Below are 20514 nucleotides of genomic sequence, written 5' to 3'. Positions count from 1 at the left end.
TAACTATTTCCTTTCCCATATTAGGGAAGTTTTCAACTATAATCTCTTCAAATATTTTCTCAGTCCCTTTCTTTTTCTCTTCTTCTTCTGGGACCCCTATAATTCGAATGTTGGTGCGTTTAATGTTGTCCCAGAGGTCTCTGAGACTGTCCTCAGTTCTTTTCATTCTTTTTTCTTTATCCTGCTCTGCAGTAGTTATTTCCACCATTTTATCTTCCAGGTCACTTATCCTTTCTTCTGCCTCAGTTATTCTGCTATTGATCCCATCTAGAGTATTTTTAATTTCATTTATTGTGTTTTTCATCGTTGCTTGGTTCCTCTTTAGTTCTTCTACGTCCTTGTTAAATGTTTCTTGCATTTTGTCTATTCTATTTCCAAGATTTTGGATCATCCTTACTATCATTATTCTGAATTCTTTTTCAGGTAGACTACCTATTTCCTCTTCATTTGTTAGGTCTGGTGTGTTTTGACCCTGCTCCTTCATCTGCTGTGTGTTTTTCTGTCGTCTCATTTTGCTTATCTTACTGTGTTTGGGGTCTCCTTTTCACAGGCTGCAGGTTCGTAGTTCCCGTTGTTTTTGGTATCTGTCCCCAGTGGGTAAGGTTGGTTCAGTGGGTTGTGTAGGCTTCCTGGTGGAGGGGACTATTGCCTGTGTTCTGGTGGATGAGGTTGAATCTTGTCTTTCTGGTGGGCTCGTCCACGTCTGGTGGTGTGTTTTGGGGTGTCTGTGGCCTTATGATTTTAGGCAGCCTCCCTGCTAATGGATGGGGCTGTGTTCCTGTCTTGCTAGTTGTTTGGCATAGGGTGTCCAGCCCTGTAGCTTGCTGTTCGTTGAGTGAAGCTGTGTCTTGATGTTGAGATGGAGACCTCTGAGAGATTTTTGCCGTTTGGTGTTACGTGGAGCTGGTAGGTCTCATGTGGACCAGTGTCCTGAGGTTGGCTCTCCCACCTCAGAGGCACAGCCCTGATGCCTGGCTGGAGCACCAAGAGCCTTTCATCCACACAGCTCAGAATATAAGGGAGAAAAAAATAGAAAGATAAAAAGAGGATAAAATAAAATAAAATAAAGCTATTATAATAAAAAATAAGAAAAAAAATTATTAAGAGTAAATGTATTCAGAAAAAAATTTTTTTTAATTTTTAAAAATAGATTTATTAATTTTTTTATAGTAAAAAATAAGAAAAAGATTTTTTAAAAAAAAATTTATTAAAAAAAAAATTTTAATTTTTTAAAATAAAAAATATGAAAAAACTTATTAAAAAATTTTTTAATTTCTAAAAATAGAAAATACGGAAAAAATTATTAAGAAAGCATATATTAGGAAAAAAAATTTTTTTTAAGTAAAAAAAAAAAAAAAAAAAAAAAAAAAAAAAAAAAAAATGGACGGACCTAACCCTAGGACTGATGGTGAAAGCAAAGCTATACAGACAAAATCTCACCCAGAAGCATACACATATACACTCACAAAAAAAGGAAAAGGGGAAATTAATATATCCTGCTCCTAAAGTCCACCTTTTGAATTTGGGATGATTCGTTGTCTATTCAGGTATTCAACAGATGCAGGCACATCAAGTTGTTTGTGGAGCTTTAATCCGCTGCTTCTGAGGCTGCTGGGGGAGATTTCCCTTTCTCTTCTTTGTTCGTACAGCTCCCAGCGTTCAGCTTTGGATTTAGACCCGCCTCTGCATGTACGTTGCCTGAGGGCGTCCGTTCCCCGCCCAGACAGAACGGAGTTAAAGGAGCAGCTGCTTCGGGGGCTCTGGCTCACTCAGGCCGGGGGAGGGAGCGGTACGGAGGAGGCGGGGCGAGCCTGCGGCGTCAGAGGCGTCGTGACGTTGCAGCAGCCCGAGGCGCGCTGTGTGTTCTCCCGGGGAAGTTGTCCCTGGATCACGGGAGCCTGGCAGTGGCGAGCTGCACCGGCTCCCGGGAGGGGCGGTGTGGAGAGTGACCTGGGCTCGCACACAGGCTTCTTGGTGGCGGCAGCAGCAGCCTTAGCGTTTCCTACCAGTCTCTGGGGTCCGCGCTGTTAGCCGCGGCTCGCGCCCGCCTCTGGAGTTCGTCTAGGCGGCGCTCTGAATCCCCTCTCCTTGCGCGCCGCGAAACAAAGAGGCAAGAAAAAGTCTCTTGCCTCTTCGGCGGCTGCAGACCTCCTCTCTGGCTCCCTCCCGGCTCGCCGCGGCACGCCAACCCCTTCAGGCTGTGTTCACGCAGCCAACCCCAGTCCTCTCCCTGCGATCCGACCGAAGCCCGCACCTCAGCTCCCAGCCCCGCCTGCCCCAGCGGGTGAGCAGACAAGCCTCTCGGGCTGGTGAGCGCTGCTCGGCGCTGAGCCTCTGTGCGGGAATCTCTCCGTTTTTCCCTCTGCGCCCCTGTTGCTGTGGGATCCGCGCTGATAGCCGCGCGGCTCGCACCCGTCTCTGGATTTCGTTTAGGCAGCGCTCTGAATCCCCTCTCCTTGCGCGCCGCGAAACAAAGAGGCAAGAAAAAGTCTCTTGCCTCTTCGGCAGCTGCAGACTTTTTCCCGGACTCCCTCCCGGCTAGCACCAAAGCCAGAGCCTCAGCTCCCAGCCCCCGCCTGCCCCGGCGGGTGAGCAGACAAGCCTCTCGGGCTGGTGAGTGCTGGTTGGCGCCGAGCCTCTGTGCGGGAGTCTCTCCGCTTTGCCCTCCGCACCCCTGTGGCTGCGCTCTCCTCCGAAGCTTCCCCCCTCTGCCACCTGCAGTCTCTGCCCGCAAAGGGGCTTCCTAGTGCCTGGAAACCTTTCCTCCTTCACGGCTCCCTCCCACTGGCGCAGGTCCCGTCCCTATTCTTTTGTCTCTGTTATTTCTTTTTTCTTTTACCCTACCCAAGTACGTGGGGATTTTCTTGCCTTTTGGGAGGTCTGACGTCTTCTGCCAGCGTTCAGTGGGTGTTCTGTAGGAGCAGTTCCACGTGTAGATGTATTTCTGCTGTATCTGTGGGAAGGAAGGTGATCTCCGCGTCTTACTCTTCCGCCATCTTGCCCCCTCCTCAAAATCCCTTTTCTTTATATATATTCAGACTTAGGAGAAAGGCATTGTTGATCAGTCTTACTATTAGTCTTTTTAATGGAAAGGGTCAGTTTAAAAAAATTGCTATTCCATCCCTCAAGGCCTGATTTTCTCTGCTGACTCTAAGAATGAATTTTCCTATGGTTAATTTTATCCTATTATGTCTCATTTTTCTCCAGACACCCTCTAGGAACTCAAATCCCAATTATAAACTAAGAGTCTCGTGCCAGCCAATTCTTGCTACGTAATATGAGGCTCCCAGTACCAGTGTTCCCAGAAGCTCCCCATAACTGCAGTAGAGAATCCAAAGGGCCAGGGTCTGAATCTAGGGTCAGTCTCATGAAGAACTTGACCTTCTTCTCAGACCCTCTATTTATCTGCCAACTAAGGTTATCAAGCCTAATGTGTGTGGTTGTCAAGAGATTAAACAAGATAGTGACCTTCCTCCTAATTTATGATTTTATATGTAATTGTAAGTGTCTTAGATCCTCTCTCCCTCACATTGAGCTCCCTCAACCAGATCAGTGGAGGAGTAGGGATAGAAGGTAGCTTCTGGTAAAAGGCATCCCTCCTGCTTTCTTCTGTTGTTACTGCCTGTCTTCCCTTTCCTCTCTGCCTCATCTCAGCCCAGCAGTGAGTACTGTAATAGTTCATGCCAGTCGTGACCTGAACAAAAGCTACAAGAGGTGAGGGCCTGGATTTTCCTATCAAGGTATTGGCGCCCTTCTCTCTCTTTGAGGTTGATTCTGTTCAGCTACAAGCTTAGGAACAGGAGTTGTGAGGAAACCTAGAAGATGGATATGGCCTGATAGAGGAGAATCTGAGCAAACCAAGGAGAAGCTGGGTAGTCCGACAGCCTGAAGGCTCTCTATCTTCTCCGACTGTCCGTCCTCCACCTACAGAAAGACCTGGAGAGGCCTTTCTAAAACCCAGTTGTCATCATGTCTGACTTCTTCCAAAAATCCTCTCTTCAGATTCCTCCCCATCAGCTACAGCTTTGGTTCCCAGATGTCAGCGTGGAAACCGAAGCTAGACCGTTGTTGTCTTCCTTAGGAAAATGAGAAAAATAATGACAGTCTAGTGAGTTTGTGAGTCTCTCATAAAAGAAAACATGTCCCTTTTGTTCTGAGATTATTTCTTTCCTGCTTGAGGAGTATTAAAATACCTCCTTTTATTGAATCCTGGTAATAATAGATGATAATACTTTTGTCTTAATAACCTGAGCAAAACAAAAGGCTAACGCCTCAAAAACAGTCACACCCTGCATCCCTTTCTTTGATCCACCCACGAAAGTCCAGTCTTTACTGTGACACACAAGGTCCGCTATCATCTGGCTCTAGCTTACCTTGCTAACCTCTCATCCCTCCTTCCCCCTCCACACACCCGTTGCACTCTGGGGAGGGATAAACCATTTGTAGTTCCCCCCAAATACCATATTCTTCCTACCTTCCCACTCACTTCACACATTCTGCCTCCCTTACTTCTAAGAGTTCTTTCCTTCCCTCATGTTTGCCTCTTCGTTAACGTCTCCTCAAAAAAGCCTTCCCTGACTGATCTAAGAAGTACACAGCCCTTCCTGTTGGTGATCTTAGATCGTCTTATTTTTACCTTTATTACAGCTGCTGTCACATTACTGTAAATACGTGGCCAGTGTCACACCAGACTCTGCATCTCCAGAGAGCAAGGACTGTGTTTTGCTCATTTCTGCATCCACAGTACCTACAATATACTGCCTGGTGCATAATTGATGCTTAAATATTTGTTGAGCAAATAAACAAAAAAAGAATTTTGAAAGGTACTGTATAAGCACTGAGGACGCTATGGGGAGTCATAAGACATAGTCTTTGTCATCAAGAAGGCTGCATTCTGGGAAAAGATAATAAATATATATTATGGTACATCCATATAATTGAATCCTCTGCAGCTATTAAGAAGAATGAGGCAGGTCAATATGTACTGAAATGGAACCACATCTGAGATATATTAAGTGGAAAAAGCAAGTTGTAGAAGAGCATGTAAACACCACTTCTCTTTAAATATGTGTGGTGTGTGTGGGTACATACACATGCGCGTGCTCACACACAGCTCACACACATACATACACGTGCGTGTGCACTCACACACAACTATGCTTGTATATGTATTGAATATAGAATGTATTTGAAAGGATAGCCTGGAAACTTTGTAACAGCGATTGTCTCCAGGAAAGGAAACAGGGTGGATGGCTAAGGGACAGGAGTAGGAGAGAGACTTTGCACTGTATGCTTTTTGTCCCTTTTATTTTTTTATTTAACAAACGCTTATGTATTATGTGCACTTTACAGATATTAACTAGTTTAATCCTCCTGACAACCCTATGAGGTGGATATTGTCAGTATCCTCATTTCATGGTTGGGGAAACTGAAGCCCAGAGAGGTAACTTTTGCAAGTTCACACAGGTAGTAACTAAATACCCTGATACCTTTTTAAAAAATTGCATCTCTAGTTCCAGAAGAATCTTAGTTGCTCTGTTTTGTTTTGTATTTTAAATAAACAGATCCTACTGTGGATGATACATGTTAAATGGGTGACACATCTGTAAGTAATAGAGAAGGAAGAAATTGCTCAGGATAGCTTCATAGAGGATAGGGGTTTCAGCAGTCTTGAAGGTTAGGCTTTGAATACACAAACCCAGAGCCAAAAAGAACTAAATATGTTCAAGGGGCTTTGATAGCTCAGTTTGGCTTCAACAGATGGTTGATAGAGGAGAAAAGTGGGGAAAAAAGGTGGAATTGGCACCAAATCCAAGGCTTTGGATGTCAGTGTTAGGAGTTCGGACTTTATCCTCTTGGCACTAGTGAATACACAAGTTGTTGTTGTTTTAACACAGAATAGTGATCTGATGCAGGTAGAACTGGAGAAGATTATCCTAGGAGGAGTTAGTGATTGTGAGAGACTCAGGTAGGAGCTTAAATAGTTAAAATCTATGATAATGAGATTGGTAAGAAGAAATGAATATATAAGATGTTGCACTGGTAGACCTGGTGATCATCAGGCAAAGAAATAAAGAGTGAAGACTCAAAAGTGACATTGACATCCAGAGGTTTTGCAAACTACAGGGCTGTGAAGCAAAACTTGCAAGTTAGGGAGGCCACCTGATAAGGGCGTCTGATAGAAATGTCTGCAAATCAGTGAAAATGGAGCTTTGGTCTATTCAGAGACCAGATCATCAGAGAGAAACCATCTCATACACAGACTTTTGGAAGCAGAGAGAGAAGAACACAGAGCATGGCGAGCCCCTGACTGGGAGGAAGGCCTGCAGTGGGCAGACAGAATAGGAGCCGTTAAAGGGAAGGAAGGACCTCAGGGAGCTGGGGGGAAGAGCCTGAACCACGTGGCTCCAAGAGCGGGGAGTCCAGGATGGAAACTGTCAAGGGGAAAGACCACTGTGTTTGTCTACTAGGATGTCATCGGTGACCTTTTTGAATATAGTTTCAGACAAAGTGGAGGCTTTTGAAGGATAGCGAATACAAATGATTTTTCTGAGAAATTTGACAATGAAAGGGAGAATAGAGATGAGATGAGACATAGAGTGGACCCAGGATTGCGTGAAGGGCTTAGAGTTTGTTGTTTGGTTTTGTTTTTGTCCAAATATGAGAAACAAGGATATTTGAAGGCAGACATGAAAGCACCTGTGAAAGGGGTAGATACTAGATACAGGAGTTGAAAACAAAACCCCAGCAAGATCCTCAAGGCAATGGGAGGGATTGGGATTAAAAGCATAAGGCCAATCTTAGAAAGAAAGGGGAAAAAAGGCTAGAAAAGAAACCCCTCTTTTGAGCCAAGAGTCGACAGGAAAAGATTAATAAAAAATCATTTCAGTGTGGAGGATAGGATACCTCACACAGTTATGGTAAAGTAGGCTCCAAAGAGATAATATGTATGTGGCCGGTACAATAAAAGTTACCTGTGGGTTTTTTTTGTTTGTTTTTGCTTTTGTCTGTTTTGTTTTTTTTTTTTTACCATTTTTACAGAGCGGGTATTCTACCATGTTGTTTGATTTAATCCTCAAACCTACCTTGTGATGTTATATTATTTACCCTATTGCATAAATGAAGAAATTGAAGTTCAGACAGGCTAAGAAATTTCTTAGGTCAAACAGGTTATGTAAATGATACGGGATTCATGTCTAATTCTGCCAGCGAATGAAAGAATAGTTGGGGAGGATTGCAGATGACTAGCCAAAAACAGATGTCTTCCCTCTGTGCCCTCCCCTTTTTCACCTGCAACCGGTTATCCCAAACATCCGCATCACCCTCTCAGAATTACATCAGAATAATACCCATTAGCCTGTTACACAGAGCACCTATGTTATTCATAGTTCCTCCCTTCCCAAGGTCAAAGAATGATTGACTGCTTTTTTACCTTTGTGCTCTATCACTTAATGAAATTTACTGACTGTTGGCTCTCTCATTCATTCTTTCCTTTTCATGTATTCACCACTCCCTAGATGCCTGGGGGGTAACAACAAATGGTACAGAATCCAACCCTGCCCTCAGAGAGCCTGCATTCTGGGATGGGAGGCAGACATTAATTTATGTAATAAATACTTACATAACATTTACTCTGTTCCAGCCACTGTTTTTCATTATTTGATCCTTGTAACAACCTCATTTACTTTTTCCTTTCTTAGATGAAGAAAATAAGGCACAGAGAGGTTAATAAATTGCCTAAGAACAGACAAATAGTAAGAGGCAGAATTGAGATTCAAACCCAGGCCCCTGACTCCTGAGTCCATGATCTTAACCACTGTATTATGCTGTGTCTCTAATTGTGTGTGTGTGTGTATGCACATATTTTTAAAATATACAACATATATGTTAAAAATATATTTTGGAAATATATATATCTTTTGATGGGGATGAAGGCTAAAAAGAAAAGAAGCTAAGTAAAAGGACAAAGCTTGATGAGGATGGGGCAGGTATCATTTTACCTAAGGTGGTCAGGGAAAACCTCACTTACTGATAAGCTGACATTTGAGCAAAAATTGGACTGAATCTCTTCTAATCTTCTATTTTCCTCCAGCCTTCTGTCCCTTTAATCCCATTTGATACTCTTTTCTGATTTTATTTCAAGTGGATTATAGTATAAAGCAACACAGAACTATGAAGTACAACAAAGACAAGGATTATCATAACCTTCTTGCCCTGTAACGGGTACTTTTTTAATAGTAAGTTAAAAAATGCCCTGGTTCAAGGCCCTTACCCCCGCACACCCTCATGGACCATTTTTACCAGTCCTGTTCTAAAGTTTCTGCCAACTATTGAATATAGGAGATCAGAATTTCTTCCAGACATATTCACTTGGGTTTTTCTAAGATAAATCTCCTTTCGTTATTAGCTGCCCATAATTCTAAATTCTCTGGTGTCCTTTACATTATTTCTATTACTTTGTTGCTGTTCCCGGCCTTTCCCCATTTAGTAACATTTGACCTTTTCAACACTCTTTGTATTTCTTGCACATTAATTAAAGTGTTAGGTGAGATCACTGTCATAAGGCAGTGTCCTTAGCATTCAGTAGATGCTTTCTCTTCTGAATTTGATTTGCCTTCATTGTTACCCTTTGTTTGTTTTTCAGTCTGTGTCCTATCAGGGGTAGCCATTCAGAATAAATTCATTTTGCTAGTTATAGTTTTTTAGAGGCACTGTATAAAATGGTTCACTGACATCCAAATATATATCAGCCACAGTGGTCTTTACATCCACCAATTCATATTGCTATCCAAAGCTATCCATCACGTTTGTCAGAGTATTTGGGTCTTTAATTAAACCCTGCTGGTTACGGTACATATTTCCATTAGCTCCTTCTGATTTAGTCTATTATTTTTCTAATTGACATCCGTTCTGAGTCACATATCCGTGAATCTCAGGTGGCCCATTTTGTAGCTTTGGTTTGTTTAGCTTTTCTCCCTTTCATAAATAACCTAAGGGTTTAGTAAATACCCCCTCGAGTGTTTGCCTTTGGGACCTACTGATTGGCATATGCTCATATTTTCTAATAATCCCCTGATTTTTTGGTCCCTCTGCCAAAACCGTTTTCCCTTCTGGCCCTTCAGTCCTAAAAGATACAGTCTTTTGTCTTGACAAGGTAGAGAAATTTCCTGTAACAAAATTGAGCGGCATCGTAGGGTCTCTGCCTAGGACCAAAGGGTAAGGAGTCAGGGTTTGAGTAACTCAGCGGACTGCGGGCTGGATAGCAATCTTTGCATCTTAAGCCCCCAGCAGGGGTTATTAATGGCTTGCAGTGAACTGTCCATTCAGCTTCACCGAGTTTTTGTCTTAACACACTGGTGAGGTAGCTGGCTAGGGGCAGAGTCAGTAGCTAAAGAATACAACTGACTGGCACTGAACCAGAATCCATCCATCATCCTGGCCTCATTGGCTTAATAGTCTAATGGGCATGTTCTCCCATCAGACCACGCAGTCCATGCCTATCCTCACTGACCTTTCTCCCCAAGCACTACAGGTGGAGAAGAATCTCCAGATTATAAATACAGTAACCCAGCACCTGTTAGCGCTTCACTTCTCCATCACTTGAAGCAGAAACCTTGGTTTCTGTACCTTGTCTAGGGCCCTTCAACTCTTCTTTCTCACGTACCGAAAGAGAGTAGCGCAATTAGCAGGCAGGCTGGCTAGCAAACCCAGGACTTATTTTACTTTAAATTAAAACATTTGCCTGGTGTCTTAGAGCCCTTTGATCTGGGCCTGGATTGGATTTTTTTTTTTTTTTTAAGTATAGATTAAAAAAAAAAAAAAAAAGCTTCTTGAAGCCAAGGACTATACCTTTGTATATTATATTAGCATTTAAAATGTTATTAGAGCTTCCTGAGCATTAGTAATAATAATACTGGGTTTTCCTTTGAAGAGATCCTTTGCATTATTTATTGAAAAGTTGATCATTCCATTTCATTACTTAAAACTGGAAAAGCCATAGGGCCTTTGAATTATTTTTATTCAGCATATCTCAGCAGTTATTTCCCGGATTGCTAATCTGAGAAATATAGATAATATCCAATACAAGGGCCTTGTGCTAATTGGTAAACAGTTTGTAGTGTTGAGGCCACCAAAGTGCATAATACTATGTCCTTTTATCCGCCTATGATATTAGATAAATTATTATTTTAATTGAGAAGACTCTAAAGTGATATTCAATAAATTATATTTTTTTAATGGAAAAGACTCTTTTAAGTGATATTCAGCACAGCATAACTCTCCTTAACCTGGACTCACCTTTTGATAATCAAAAGAGCATTTACAGGAGTACGAGACAAACACAATTATGAAAGTAAAATGAAGGACCTAAATAAAAAATCACAGAACAGGAGGGTAATTCTATTCACTCTTTCATATTTCATTATTTGATAACATCAGAAGATGACTCCATCAGAATTGCTTTGGCAAGTGCAAACAAAAATGTGCTGGATCACTATTTATTAAAACCTTCAAAATGGGAGAAGGAGTTGAGCAGACTTCTTAATGGACTGAATAATTATTCATACAAATGGGGTTTGACCAAAGGCAGTGCCAGACCAAAGAGACGCAGTTTTAATTGTACTGAATGTAGAATGCAGCTCTTCCTCTAGCCCTGTTGTAGAAAACTTAATTTAAAAAATTATCTGATGTAGCAGAGAGTGACATGTGAATCCTTAAGTTGTTGAGGAGAAAATTCTAACCACAGATATTTATAAATTTAGAATGTGTTCCAAAGGTGGGGAGCAGAATTTCCAGCTAAGGGAACAAAAAGACATTTTCTTCCCATATCAGCAAGTGTAACTGAGCTGGGGAGAGGGTCATCATCACAAAAGGGCTGGTTCTCAGAGGAATTCCTTTGAGTGGTTGTATTTTCTGAAGAGACATAAAGCAAGGCTCTGGCCACTGCTATCAAAAATATCAGGGTCCGTTACTGAGAGGAATGAAGGCCGCTGACTTTAAATTTTAACATCTCCCCTGGAGAGACACTGCCACCCCGCCCCTAGTCCTGCTGAAGCACGGCGGTTATCAGAACTAGGCCAATAGATAACCGCCGTTTAAGCGTGGGTGCCATTGATGGAGACAGTGGTGTGTGTGCCTCATTATACAGAGAAAAGGTAGGTAGACAACACATCAAAGAAGCCTCTGCAAGCCTTAACAGCAGCAGACTCCCGGGCTCTCTTTACCTCTTGAATGGGTTTCTGCTGCCACCAGCTGAGGGAATTTATGCACTGTTTTTTTCTAAAGACCATTCTTTACCTCTTTTCACCCCTCTTTACCTTTGCCTTTCTTTACCTCTCTTCAGATTGTCCTGGTGAGAACAAAAAAACTGCACAACTTCTTGTAAGGAGTGTTAATAACTATCCCCATATAGAATACAAATCTAATTCTGCCACTGACGCTCTGAAAATTATTTAGCTTTTCTCTACCTTAGTTTTCTCATTCCTGAAATGGAAATAACTTCAACTCTTAACTTCAACTCTTTCAAATTAGAATTTTCAATCATGTCTGGAATAAACTCTAAGCTCTTTTAAGGGGAAGACAAATGAGAGCAATTATGTTATATTTTTTAATAAACTAATTTATTCTTCTGACACACAGAATTACCATCCATTTATTACTGGTCTGGAAAGTACATCTGAGCTTAGTTTACACTTGTTCAGAATGTTTTCGAATCAATCGCTACTGCATCTTGCTTCCCATAGCTTAGGGAAAATCAGCTAATTCTGCTAGAAGCCCGTGATTTTAAAGGACTAAGCAGAGGATGCTGTAAAGGTTTTAATGCCAGTGCTTAAATAGCATCTGCTGTAACCTCTTTGTTTTTCACGTGGGAGGCAGAGATTCGAAAAGCTGACAGCAATTGTCCAAGGTCACACAGCTAGTTAGGGAGGAATGAAAGACTTAACCAGAATCTGAGCTTAGTTGATCTCTTGAGTATTTACTTCTCTGAGTCTTTCTACTATAACAGTCTCAGTTATTCATGGGATGATTGTCTAGTTTATGGATTATTCAGTTCCTTTCTTTTCTCTATCCATCTCCCTGCTTATTACCATGTATACCATTGAGTGAGTAGGGAAAACAGGAGTTGAATGTTTTACCTGACAATTTAGTGACCCATCAACTTCTGGGTTTTTATTAAATTGCTCATAATGTTGCAACTATTGGCTAAAAAGAGTTTGCGGGGGCTACAGTCGATGCTAAGTTATATTCACGTAAATTTTTCTTCCTTTGAAACGTACATTTTAAGTCAGCTTCAGAGCCTAATTCTCTTATTGACATTAATACTATCGTTATCTCAGGATGGACTAGATGAGAAAGTCTTCACAATGAAATGACTTAATTATCCCCCTTCCTCGAGGAAGTAATGAATCAGAAAGGCAGCCAACTTTTGGAAAGAAAGGGCACCTTGTCCATTACCAGATTGGAGGGGCAAAAAGGGAGAAGTAGAGAGAGGTGACAGAATGAAAAATCCAAAAGTCTTTCCTGTAACTCTTGAATGCTGAATATACAGCATGACTTCATTATTTGGTTTAGAGCGGTGAATTCCCAGATCAAATCCAGTGTTATTCAAATATTACTATGAATTGTATAAATGAATTTTGAATTGCCACAATACTAGTTTGTTCCATTACAATGGAAGGCAGAGAGCTGAATGTGAATTTTATTGAATTCATATTTCCTAAATCCTGACTAAAAATGAATTAGCTAGACAAGTATCCTTTGTAATTAGTGCTTTCGCTTTTTACAGGTTCAAATATTTCTGTATTACAGTGACTTTGGAGCAAGTATAGGGTTCAAAGTCCTTCATTTTGAAGCCTTAAACAAATCACTCACACTCTCTATAGCTCAGTTTGCTTATCTATAAAATGTGGGTGATCTCAGAAGCTACTTCAAAGGGTTGAATATGTTAATGCATCTAAAAGTTCAACATTACTGTTAACTATTACTACGATCAAGATGAATTCTAAAACCCAGCCTGTGACATAGCTGTATATCTGTGGAAAATATAGTTTGCATTTGGGGATCTAGGAATCTGAACACCATCCAGTAGAGGGGGGCAGATGGTGGAGCTGTGGACAGTCCCCCAGTCAGTGCCTTCCTTTCATCCCCACACGCAGACTTTATGCACCTCCTACGGGTATAGGAATGAGGCGTGCCTGGCTTGGGAATAATTGATCTTATTAGGGCTTTCTTCCCTCACTTGACAAAGAAGAGAACTGAATCTGTTTCCAGTAGCTTTTAGAGATACAGTGATAACTTTGAGTATGGCAAAGTGGGAGGGAGAACCAGGGATGAGAGACTAGAACGCTCCTTGCTTCGTGCCTGTAAAAATTTATGAAGCGCTCTGAAATAGAAGAAAAACACTAATATGCAAAAGATACAAAGATATCGACAATTTGCTTATACATGTGTGCATACCCATGTATGTTAAAAACTGATACGTAGATAAAAAATTGTTCAACCTCATATAAATTAAAAGAATGTGAGGGGGGACTTCCCTGGTGGCGCAGTGGCTAAGAATCCGCCTGCCAATGCAGGGGACATGGGTTCAATCCCTGGTCTGGGAAGATCCCACATGCCGTGGAGCAACTAAGCCCGTGCACCACAACTACTGAGCCTGCGCTCTAGAGCCCACAAGCCACAACTACTGAGCCTGCGTGCCACAACTACTGAAGCCCGTGCACCTAGAGCCCGTGCTCTGCAACAAGAGAAGCCACTGCAATGAGAAGCCCGCGCACCACAACGAAGAGTAGCCCCCGCTCGCCGCAACTAGAGAAAGCCCGCGCTCAGCAACGAAGACCCGACGCAGCCAAAAATTGATTAATTAATTAATTTAAAAAATAAAAGAATATGAAGGGCTAGGTGCTGTCATATGCTGTTGGTACAAAGATAAATTGATACAACTTTTTTAGAAAGCAATTTGGTGGCATTGCCAAAGTCCTAAAAAAATATACTTATCTTTTGACTAATTCTGCTTTGGAAATCTGTCCAAAAGAAATCTGGAAAGAAAGTTTTTAAAATTGGAAACAACCAAAGTGTCCAATAGTGTGTCAACCTAAATATTTCAACTATAAGAAAGAAATTGGTAGGATACTACATGTAGGGAAAAAAATCTAGAAGGAAATGCCAAAATGTGGTATGTCTTTATGATGGAATTATATGAGTAATTTTTTTTCTGCTTAATCTTTCTGTATAGTCTGTATATCGTATATGACATGTGTATTAATTTTCCAATCACAGAAAAACAAAATAAACTTTATTTTTACGCTTTAAAAAGAAGATCTGCCCAACTTATCAAAATGCCCTTCATATCCTTACTGGTATGAATGTTTTCAGATAGAATCACTGGGGAGAAAAAGTTGCAGTGCAATACCATTAAAGTAAAATAAGAAGAAAAAAACACAAGGAAGAAGAGTCTGTGGATAAAGGAAACATGAGGAAGATATGAGAAAATTATCTGTTTGGACCCAAACAAAATTTAAACGTTGTCATGTTATAGACTGTGAGACCAGTCTATGTGACATCACTTTTCTATCTCTGCACACCACCCCCCTCCACTTTGGGAACTCTGCCCAAAGGCCCACAGCAAAGGGAGAGAGAAACCACAGGGAAGAACCCCTTCCTCACAGAATTTTCCATCCCTAAGGGGGACATGGATCTCTGGTTTCTGGAATGGGATATTTGGTCCACATCTAGCAACTGGACCCTGAATATCACAGGCTATGAAGAAACTTGCTCTACAAGTCATGAGCCAAAAAAGGTTTAAATCAAATATGTGTTCACTGGTCCCATCCAGGCAGCTAAGTCAAGTGCTATCTCATGTAAAATGTGGTGCCCTGGAAGCCATGGCTGCCATTTTAATTTGTGATGATAAAGATCAAGCTTTCATTTCCCTGGGACCTGATAAATTATTATTCCAGTTGGGTTCCATGTTCATTTCAGTGTGTCAGTGTTTACCATGGAAGCTCATTCTAATTGTGTAGTTTGAGGCATTTTCCTAAATATTTTCCCCTTAGAGCACCTTGTAGCACCCTTTCTCCACCTCCAAGTACAACTGTTGCTATGCTGATTTAGTATAGTCTTTGCTCCTAGGTACTATTCTGAAAGATGAATGAATTCCATTCTGTCTTAAATATCTATGTTTCTTTATGATCTAATATATCATCATGGTTATGGGGAATTTTTTCCCCTAACTATAGAAAATACACCATCAGTTACCTGTCAATTTTGTTTAATAACTCAGCTTTGCAATTCTGGGGCACTGTTCATCTGAGGCTCTTGAGGACTCTTTGAGTCTCTCAGTCCACTTCAGAGTGTCATTCTGGGATTTATAAAGGTCTTCATTGCACAGAGGATATTGAAACATTAAGGACTTAAGTGGCATGCCCTTTATCACTTACCACGCTGGAGGCTCCAGGGCTAGAAATCCAGGCATCTTTGTTTTGTTGTCTGCTCCCAGCATGGAACAGCGGTCTCTGTAGAAAACCAGCCAGTATCCCTGGAAACAATTCATCAGATTTTTCAAAAGAAATCCAATTTCATTTGGTCTAATGGGTTCAGTGTTACTTCTTAAAATAAATGATGAAAATATCAACATCATAATACAAAGAAACCCAATTCTTTTGGTTTAATCTCAGCGAAAAGCATCACAACCCCACTTACTGCTTCTGTCTCCTTCCCTAATGCTTTTAGATCCTTGGCTTAAGCAGATGGGAATGGGTCTGTAACTATTCCCCCATCAAACAGGCTCTGGCTCAGAGTCCTGGCTGGTTCCGAACCTTTGGGAATCACAGTATCTGGGGATGGGGCCTCGGGAATCTGTACTTTTCATAAGTTCCCAGTAACTCTATAGTTCGAGAATCACCATTCTGGAACTGCAGCTATCAAGTCCCTTCTAGCTTTGAAAGAACCATGGGCCCCCAGTTCTCTCTCATTCCATGTGGCAATTCTAGATTCAAACATGTATTCTTCTTGAACAGTGTTTTGAACATTTACTTAGGTAGTTTCCTAAATGGACAGCTCTCTCCCTCAACTGTGCATCTAAGGTAAGAAGAATTAGAGGATGTAGGGCCTCGTTTCTGAAAACTGGGGCTGGTATGGGGGAGGAAGCCAAGGTGTGCCAGGGGACATGTGAAGCCATGGGATAAATGTGATGCACTCTCCTACAGCATCAAGTTTTTCCTAAAAATAGTATTTTTTTAAATTACAGCAGAGGTATTGTGGAGCAGGAATAGTTCACATGAGTTTTATGCTAACATGAAGCTTCAAAAAAATTCTTGACTGTAGCTGATGTTGGGCTTCAGGACCTCTGGAAGTTAGAGTTCATTCACTTATTCTTTCAGAAGTACCTCTGTCTATGTTCAAAGTTACCGTTGACCAGTGATTCCTAAATATGTGGTCCCATGAGGTTAGAGTGAACACGTGTTTGAAACCACTACAGAAGACTAGCCCCAAGAAGACCCTTTACACAAGGATGTTGAGCTATTTGCTGCCAGGAGTAACTCAAAAAACGCTCCAATTTAAGACGAGCACCTGCTATTCCTGCCACCATTTAGGCAGTAGTCATAAAAGAGTATTATTTCCCCCATTTAAAAAGAGTGTTAATTGGAAAAGGCGGCTTAGCAAAGCAGGAAAATGAACTAGCCACGTGAAAAGATGCCAGCGCTCTTACCACTTTCCCATTTGTAGCAGCAGTTTATAATGTATTCTTGACATTACCAAGCTCCCAGAATGTATTCCTTACCATAAAGATGGCTTAGTTCTCCCATAGGATATTCTTTTTTTCAGGATGTTCCTGATGAAGAAGAAATCCAAGATCCCAAGGCTCCAAGTCCAATAGCACAAGATTTTTGAGCGAGTGATCCTGAAAGGTCCCTTCACCCGCCCTGCCAAGTTGCCTTGGGCAAACTGCCTTGTTCTGTCCCCTCAATCCTGGAAGAGCTACCTTTTCTGTGAGGAGGAGAGGAGGAAGTAAACCGTCCCTGGGGAGGCTCCTCTGTCCTTTGGCTAACCAGCTATGGTAGCATCACTGGCTCAGAGCCTGCACTGAACTCTACCTCCTGGAGCATTTGTAGTAGCTGGGCAAGTCGTAGCCTCAGAGCCCAGTAGACTCGGTGAGGACTGTAGTGGCATCATGTTGGTGTTAAGATTGGCAAGTGGCAGCCCTCTCCATCCTTGGCTCCCAGCTTCATGTTTTCTCTGCACTGCACATTCACTCTAATGCCTTCTTCCCTTCCATTAGAAGGCACTACTCTTCTCTCCATCACCTGGGCCAATGGCTTTGAGCCAAATGGCTCTCAAGTCCCTTCCTTTTTGCTAGAATTATACCTGGTCCCCTCCCAGACCATCCTACATACTGCTGTCACATTAACCTTCCGGAAGCACAACTTGGAATGGTGCCTCTGTTCTCAGAGAACTTGGGGCCCCAGATGGGGGGTGCTTTATTGACTTATCTAGGCCTAAAGTGCTTTATTGACTTAACTATCCTGATGTTAGACTCTCTACCTCTGTCCTTCACTGCCTTTTCCCACGACTCTCCGCTATGCAGCTGTACTCCCCAGGCTAACCAGATTACTCTTCCCTGTCTTTGCTCATCTCTTTTCTTTTCCTTTAATCTAGAATTCCCTTCCTGGAAACCCTGCCTGACAGTATCCCACCCCATTTGAAGTCTTCCTTGATCCTTCACCTCCCTTCAACATGGTGTGATTCCTCCTTCCTCTGCTGGAAATTCATAGCACTGATACCTCGCTCCGGGCACTCGGAACATTCTTGTCTTTGTCCGTGAAGAAGAGTGTTGGACTTAGAGTCCGAAACCTGGGTTCATCCTCTCACAGCCACGAATGTCTTTGTGACATTGGGCAAGTCCTAGAACTTCCCTGGGCTTCAGTTTTCTTATCTGAGAAAAGGGAGTAATAGCTCCCTAGGTGGAGTGAGGGTTACATGACACAGTATGTGGAAATTAACTTCGCTAGCAGTTTTCTGTGCTTTTCATTACCTTTTCCTACTTGTCTCTGAGCTATCTGAGGAAAGGGGCTGTGTCTTGCTCATCATTATATACTACTATTACTATTATTACATTACTATTAATACATTATTATAAATATATTTCCAGTAATAATAGTTAATGTTTATGGAGCAGGTAGAATTGTGTCAGGCACCATTCTAAGTACTTTATATGGATTAACTACTTCTTCCAATAACCTAAGAGGTACTGTAACTTCAAGAGATACTATTATTATCCCACTTTATGGAGAAAAACCATATATTGCACAGAGCTTCCAATGAATGAGTCAATGAATGAGGGATTGAATGAGACAGAAACTACTAGCAATGCCTGCCAGGTGGCTATTTCTCTCTCTTGCTTCTGTACCCCAACTTCTCTTTCTTTTGATCTCCTGAGGCAAATGCAAAATTAGGAGAAAGTCTTGAGTGAACTGAGACCTTGGTGAGAGGTCTCCCTGGGTCTTCATTTAGACTTCTCAGGAAGTGAGCTCCAGGAGGATGGAGATCACGTCTGTCTTGTTCTCCATTACATTCATAGGGCTTAGAACAATGTCTAGTGATCAGTAAATGTTTATTGAATAGATGAACTAAGAAGTTTATAAATAGCACATTCATTACCACTGAAACCACGTAGATTGCTGACCACGGAGCCAGTGAGCAACGTTGTGTCTTGCTTTCTCAGGCAGTACTACGAGATGCTGTACAACACGGCCGATGAACTCCTGAACCTGGTAGTGGACCAGGGCGTGAAGTACACGGAGCTGGAGTACATCCACGCCCTGACGTTGCTGCACCGCAGCCAGACGGGGGTGGGAGACCAGACCACCCAGAACATGCGGCTGCAGCGGCTCAAGGAGATCATCTGCGAGCAGGCAGCCATCAAGCAAGCCACCAAGGATAAGAAAATAACTACGGTGTAATGGGGTGCACCACGGGAGGGGGCGGGGGACTGGTCATTTTGTTTCCTGGGTCATAGTCCTTTCTTTGGTATGTTACTTTGTATATTCTGAGCTGACTTAGTTTTCTCTACACTGATGCTTGAGTGGAGAGAAGTTGTAAGGGTTCTTTTCTCTTTAGTTTTGGTTTTTCATATAAACCGTAAAGGGACTTCGCAGTACAGAATGTTTGGATTGAACATTTACCTTGATGCAGTCAATTCCAAAGGGCCTAGGGTGGGATGGGGAGGAAGCTTGTGTCGAATTGAAGTCTGCAAAAAATGAATGCATGAATGACTAATGCCCAGCAATCTTTGGTAAGTAGATTGTTCCTAAGTTCTAGTCCCTCCCTAAAATCACTTAATAGGGTTCTATTACATAAACAGTAGGATTTTTATTGTCTTGACCTTGTCAGTTTACAGTTCAATGAAGTAAGTGTATGTGCATTGCTTTCTGTCTCTATTGCCAATGGCTTCTCAGCTGGCTGCAGTTTTCAACAAATTTCCCTGACCGAAACAGGACCTCTTCAGGGCTTGGGAAAAAAAATCCTTTTATCTCAATCCTTGGGAGAGTTTTGTATGCAGTAGCCTGGACCCAGGTGATAGGTTGGTTTGATGCCTTCTTTTTTTTTTTTTTTTTTTTTCTGCTGTATCAAAACCAAGCACCATCAAATTAATGACGAAAATGAAAGAAGGAAAGGCGATTCAACCCTCTTCTTGATTTTTCTCCTCTGTTCTCCAAGAGAAAATGATGGTTAGAGAATTTTTTTATCTCACTTGAAACATTGTCTGGGTGTGAATGATTCTTCAATGCTTAACTCTCCTTGGGAGCCCCTAGGTCTTTCTCATCTTAGAAAGTAGCCCAGGCTTGCCAGCTGAGTGCAAGGAAGCTGGAACAGCCGTGACCTTCCTCCTCTGTGCACCCACCAGCTGAGGCTGTTTCTGAAGTGCTCTCGGCTGGTGTGGGAGCTCGCTGCTCCTGGCACACTCGCCTTCTCCACTGTCCCCACATCTCCAAGCTCTCTTCCTGCCTATGGCTCGTATATCACAGAAGAAAGCAATGCACTGACCGGGACACAACTTGAAAACACGTGGAAAGGAGAGTGGAAAGGACTTGGACCACATGAGGTCAGGCATTATGCCCTGATGGTTCAGAATTTTACACCTGTTTGTACAACTTAGGTCTTGTTGGGAAAAGCAGAAAATTAAAAAATGGTTTGAGAAGCTTAAATGTTGTGTATTGTTTTTCTTGTATTTATTCAGCAAACATTCCCTGAGAGCCTAACATGTACCAAATGCTGCTGGGCAGGGGAGCAGATCCTCAGTAATGAGGACACCCTTATTACCTACCTCTAAGACGGAATGGGAGCCAGACTCTAACCAAAATCGTAAGAGATGTGCACTCGGGGCTGGGTTAGAAATCGGGCCAGTGGGGTGGCTGTGAAGGGAACTCAGCAGGCAGCTGGAAGATGGTCTTCCAGGAGATTCTGGAAGGAATGTTGTAAATCTGTGTAGCTTCAGAGGCCCAATTGGGAAGAAGT

At 42.1% G+C, this 20514-nt stretch overlaps 1 protein-coding gene across 1 annotated transcript in view; it reads left to right on the top strand.

Moving 5' to 3' along the window:
• EXOC4 (exocyst complex component 4) overlaps positions 1-20204 on the top strand; it is an 823186-nt gene extending 802982 nt beyond the window's left edge. Inside the window, exon 18 of the mRNA XM_059933354.1 lies at positions 18722-20204. Coding sequence (XP_059789337.1) covers positions 18722-18959 — 238 coding nt within the window. The 3' untranslated portion in view covers positions 18960-20204. The remainder of the gene's footprint in view (positions 1-18721) is intronic.
• The last annotated feature ends 310 nt before the right edge of the window (positions 20205-20514 follow it).

The sequence above is a fragment of the Balaenoptera ricei genome, chromosome 9, assembly GCF_028023285.1.
Source record: "Balaenoptera ricei isolate mBalRic1 chromosome 9, mBalRic1.hap2, whole genome shotgun sequence".
In the NCBI taxonomy this organism is placed as follows: Eukaryota; Metazoa; Chordata; class Mammalia; order Artiodactyla; family Balaenopteridae; genus Balaenoptera; species Balaenoptera ricei.
The sequence above is the reverse complement of the archived record's forward strand: the minus strand, read 5'-3'. Positions and strand labels throughout refer to the sequence as shown.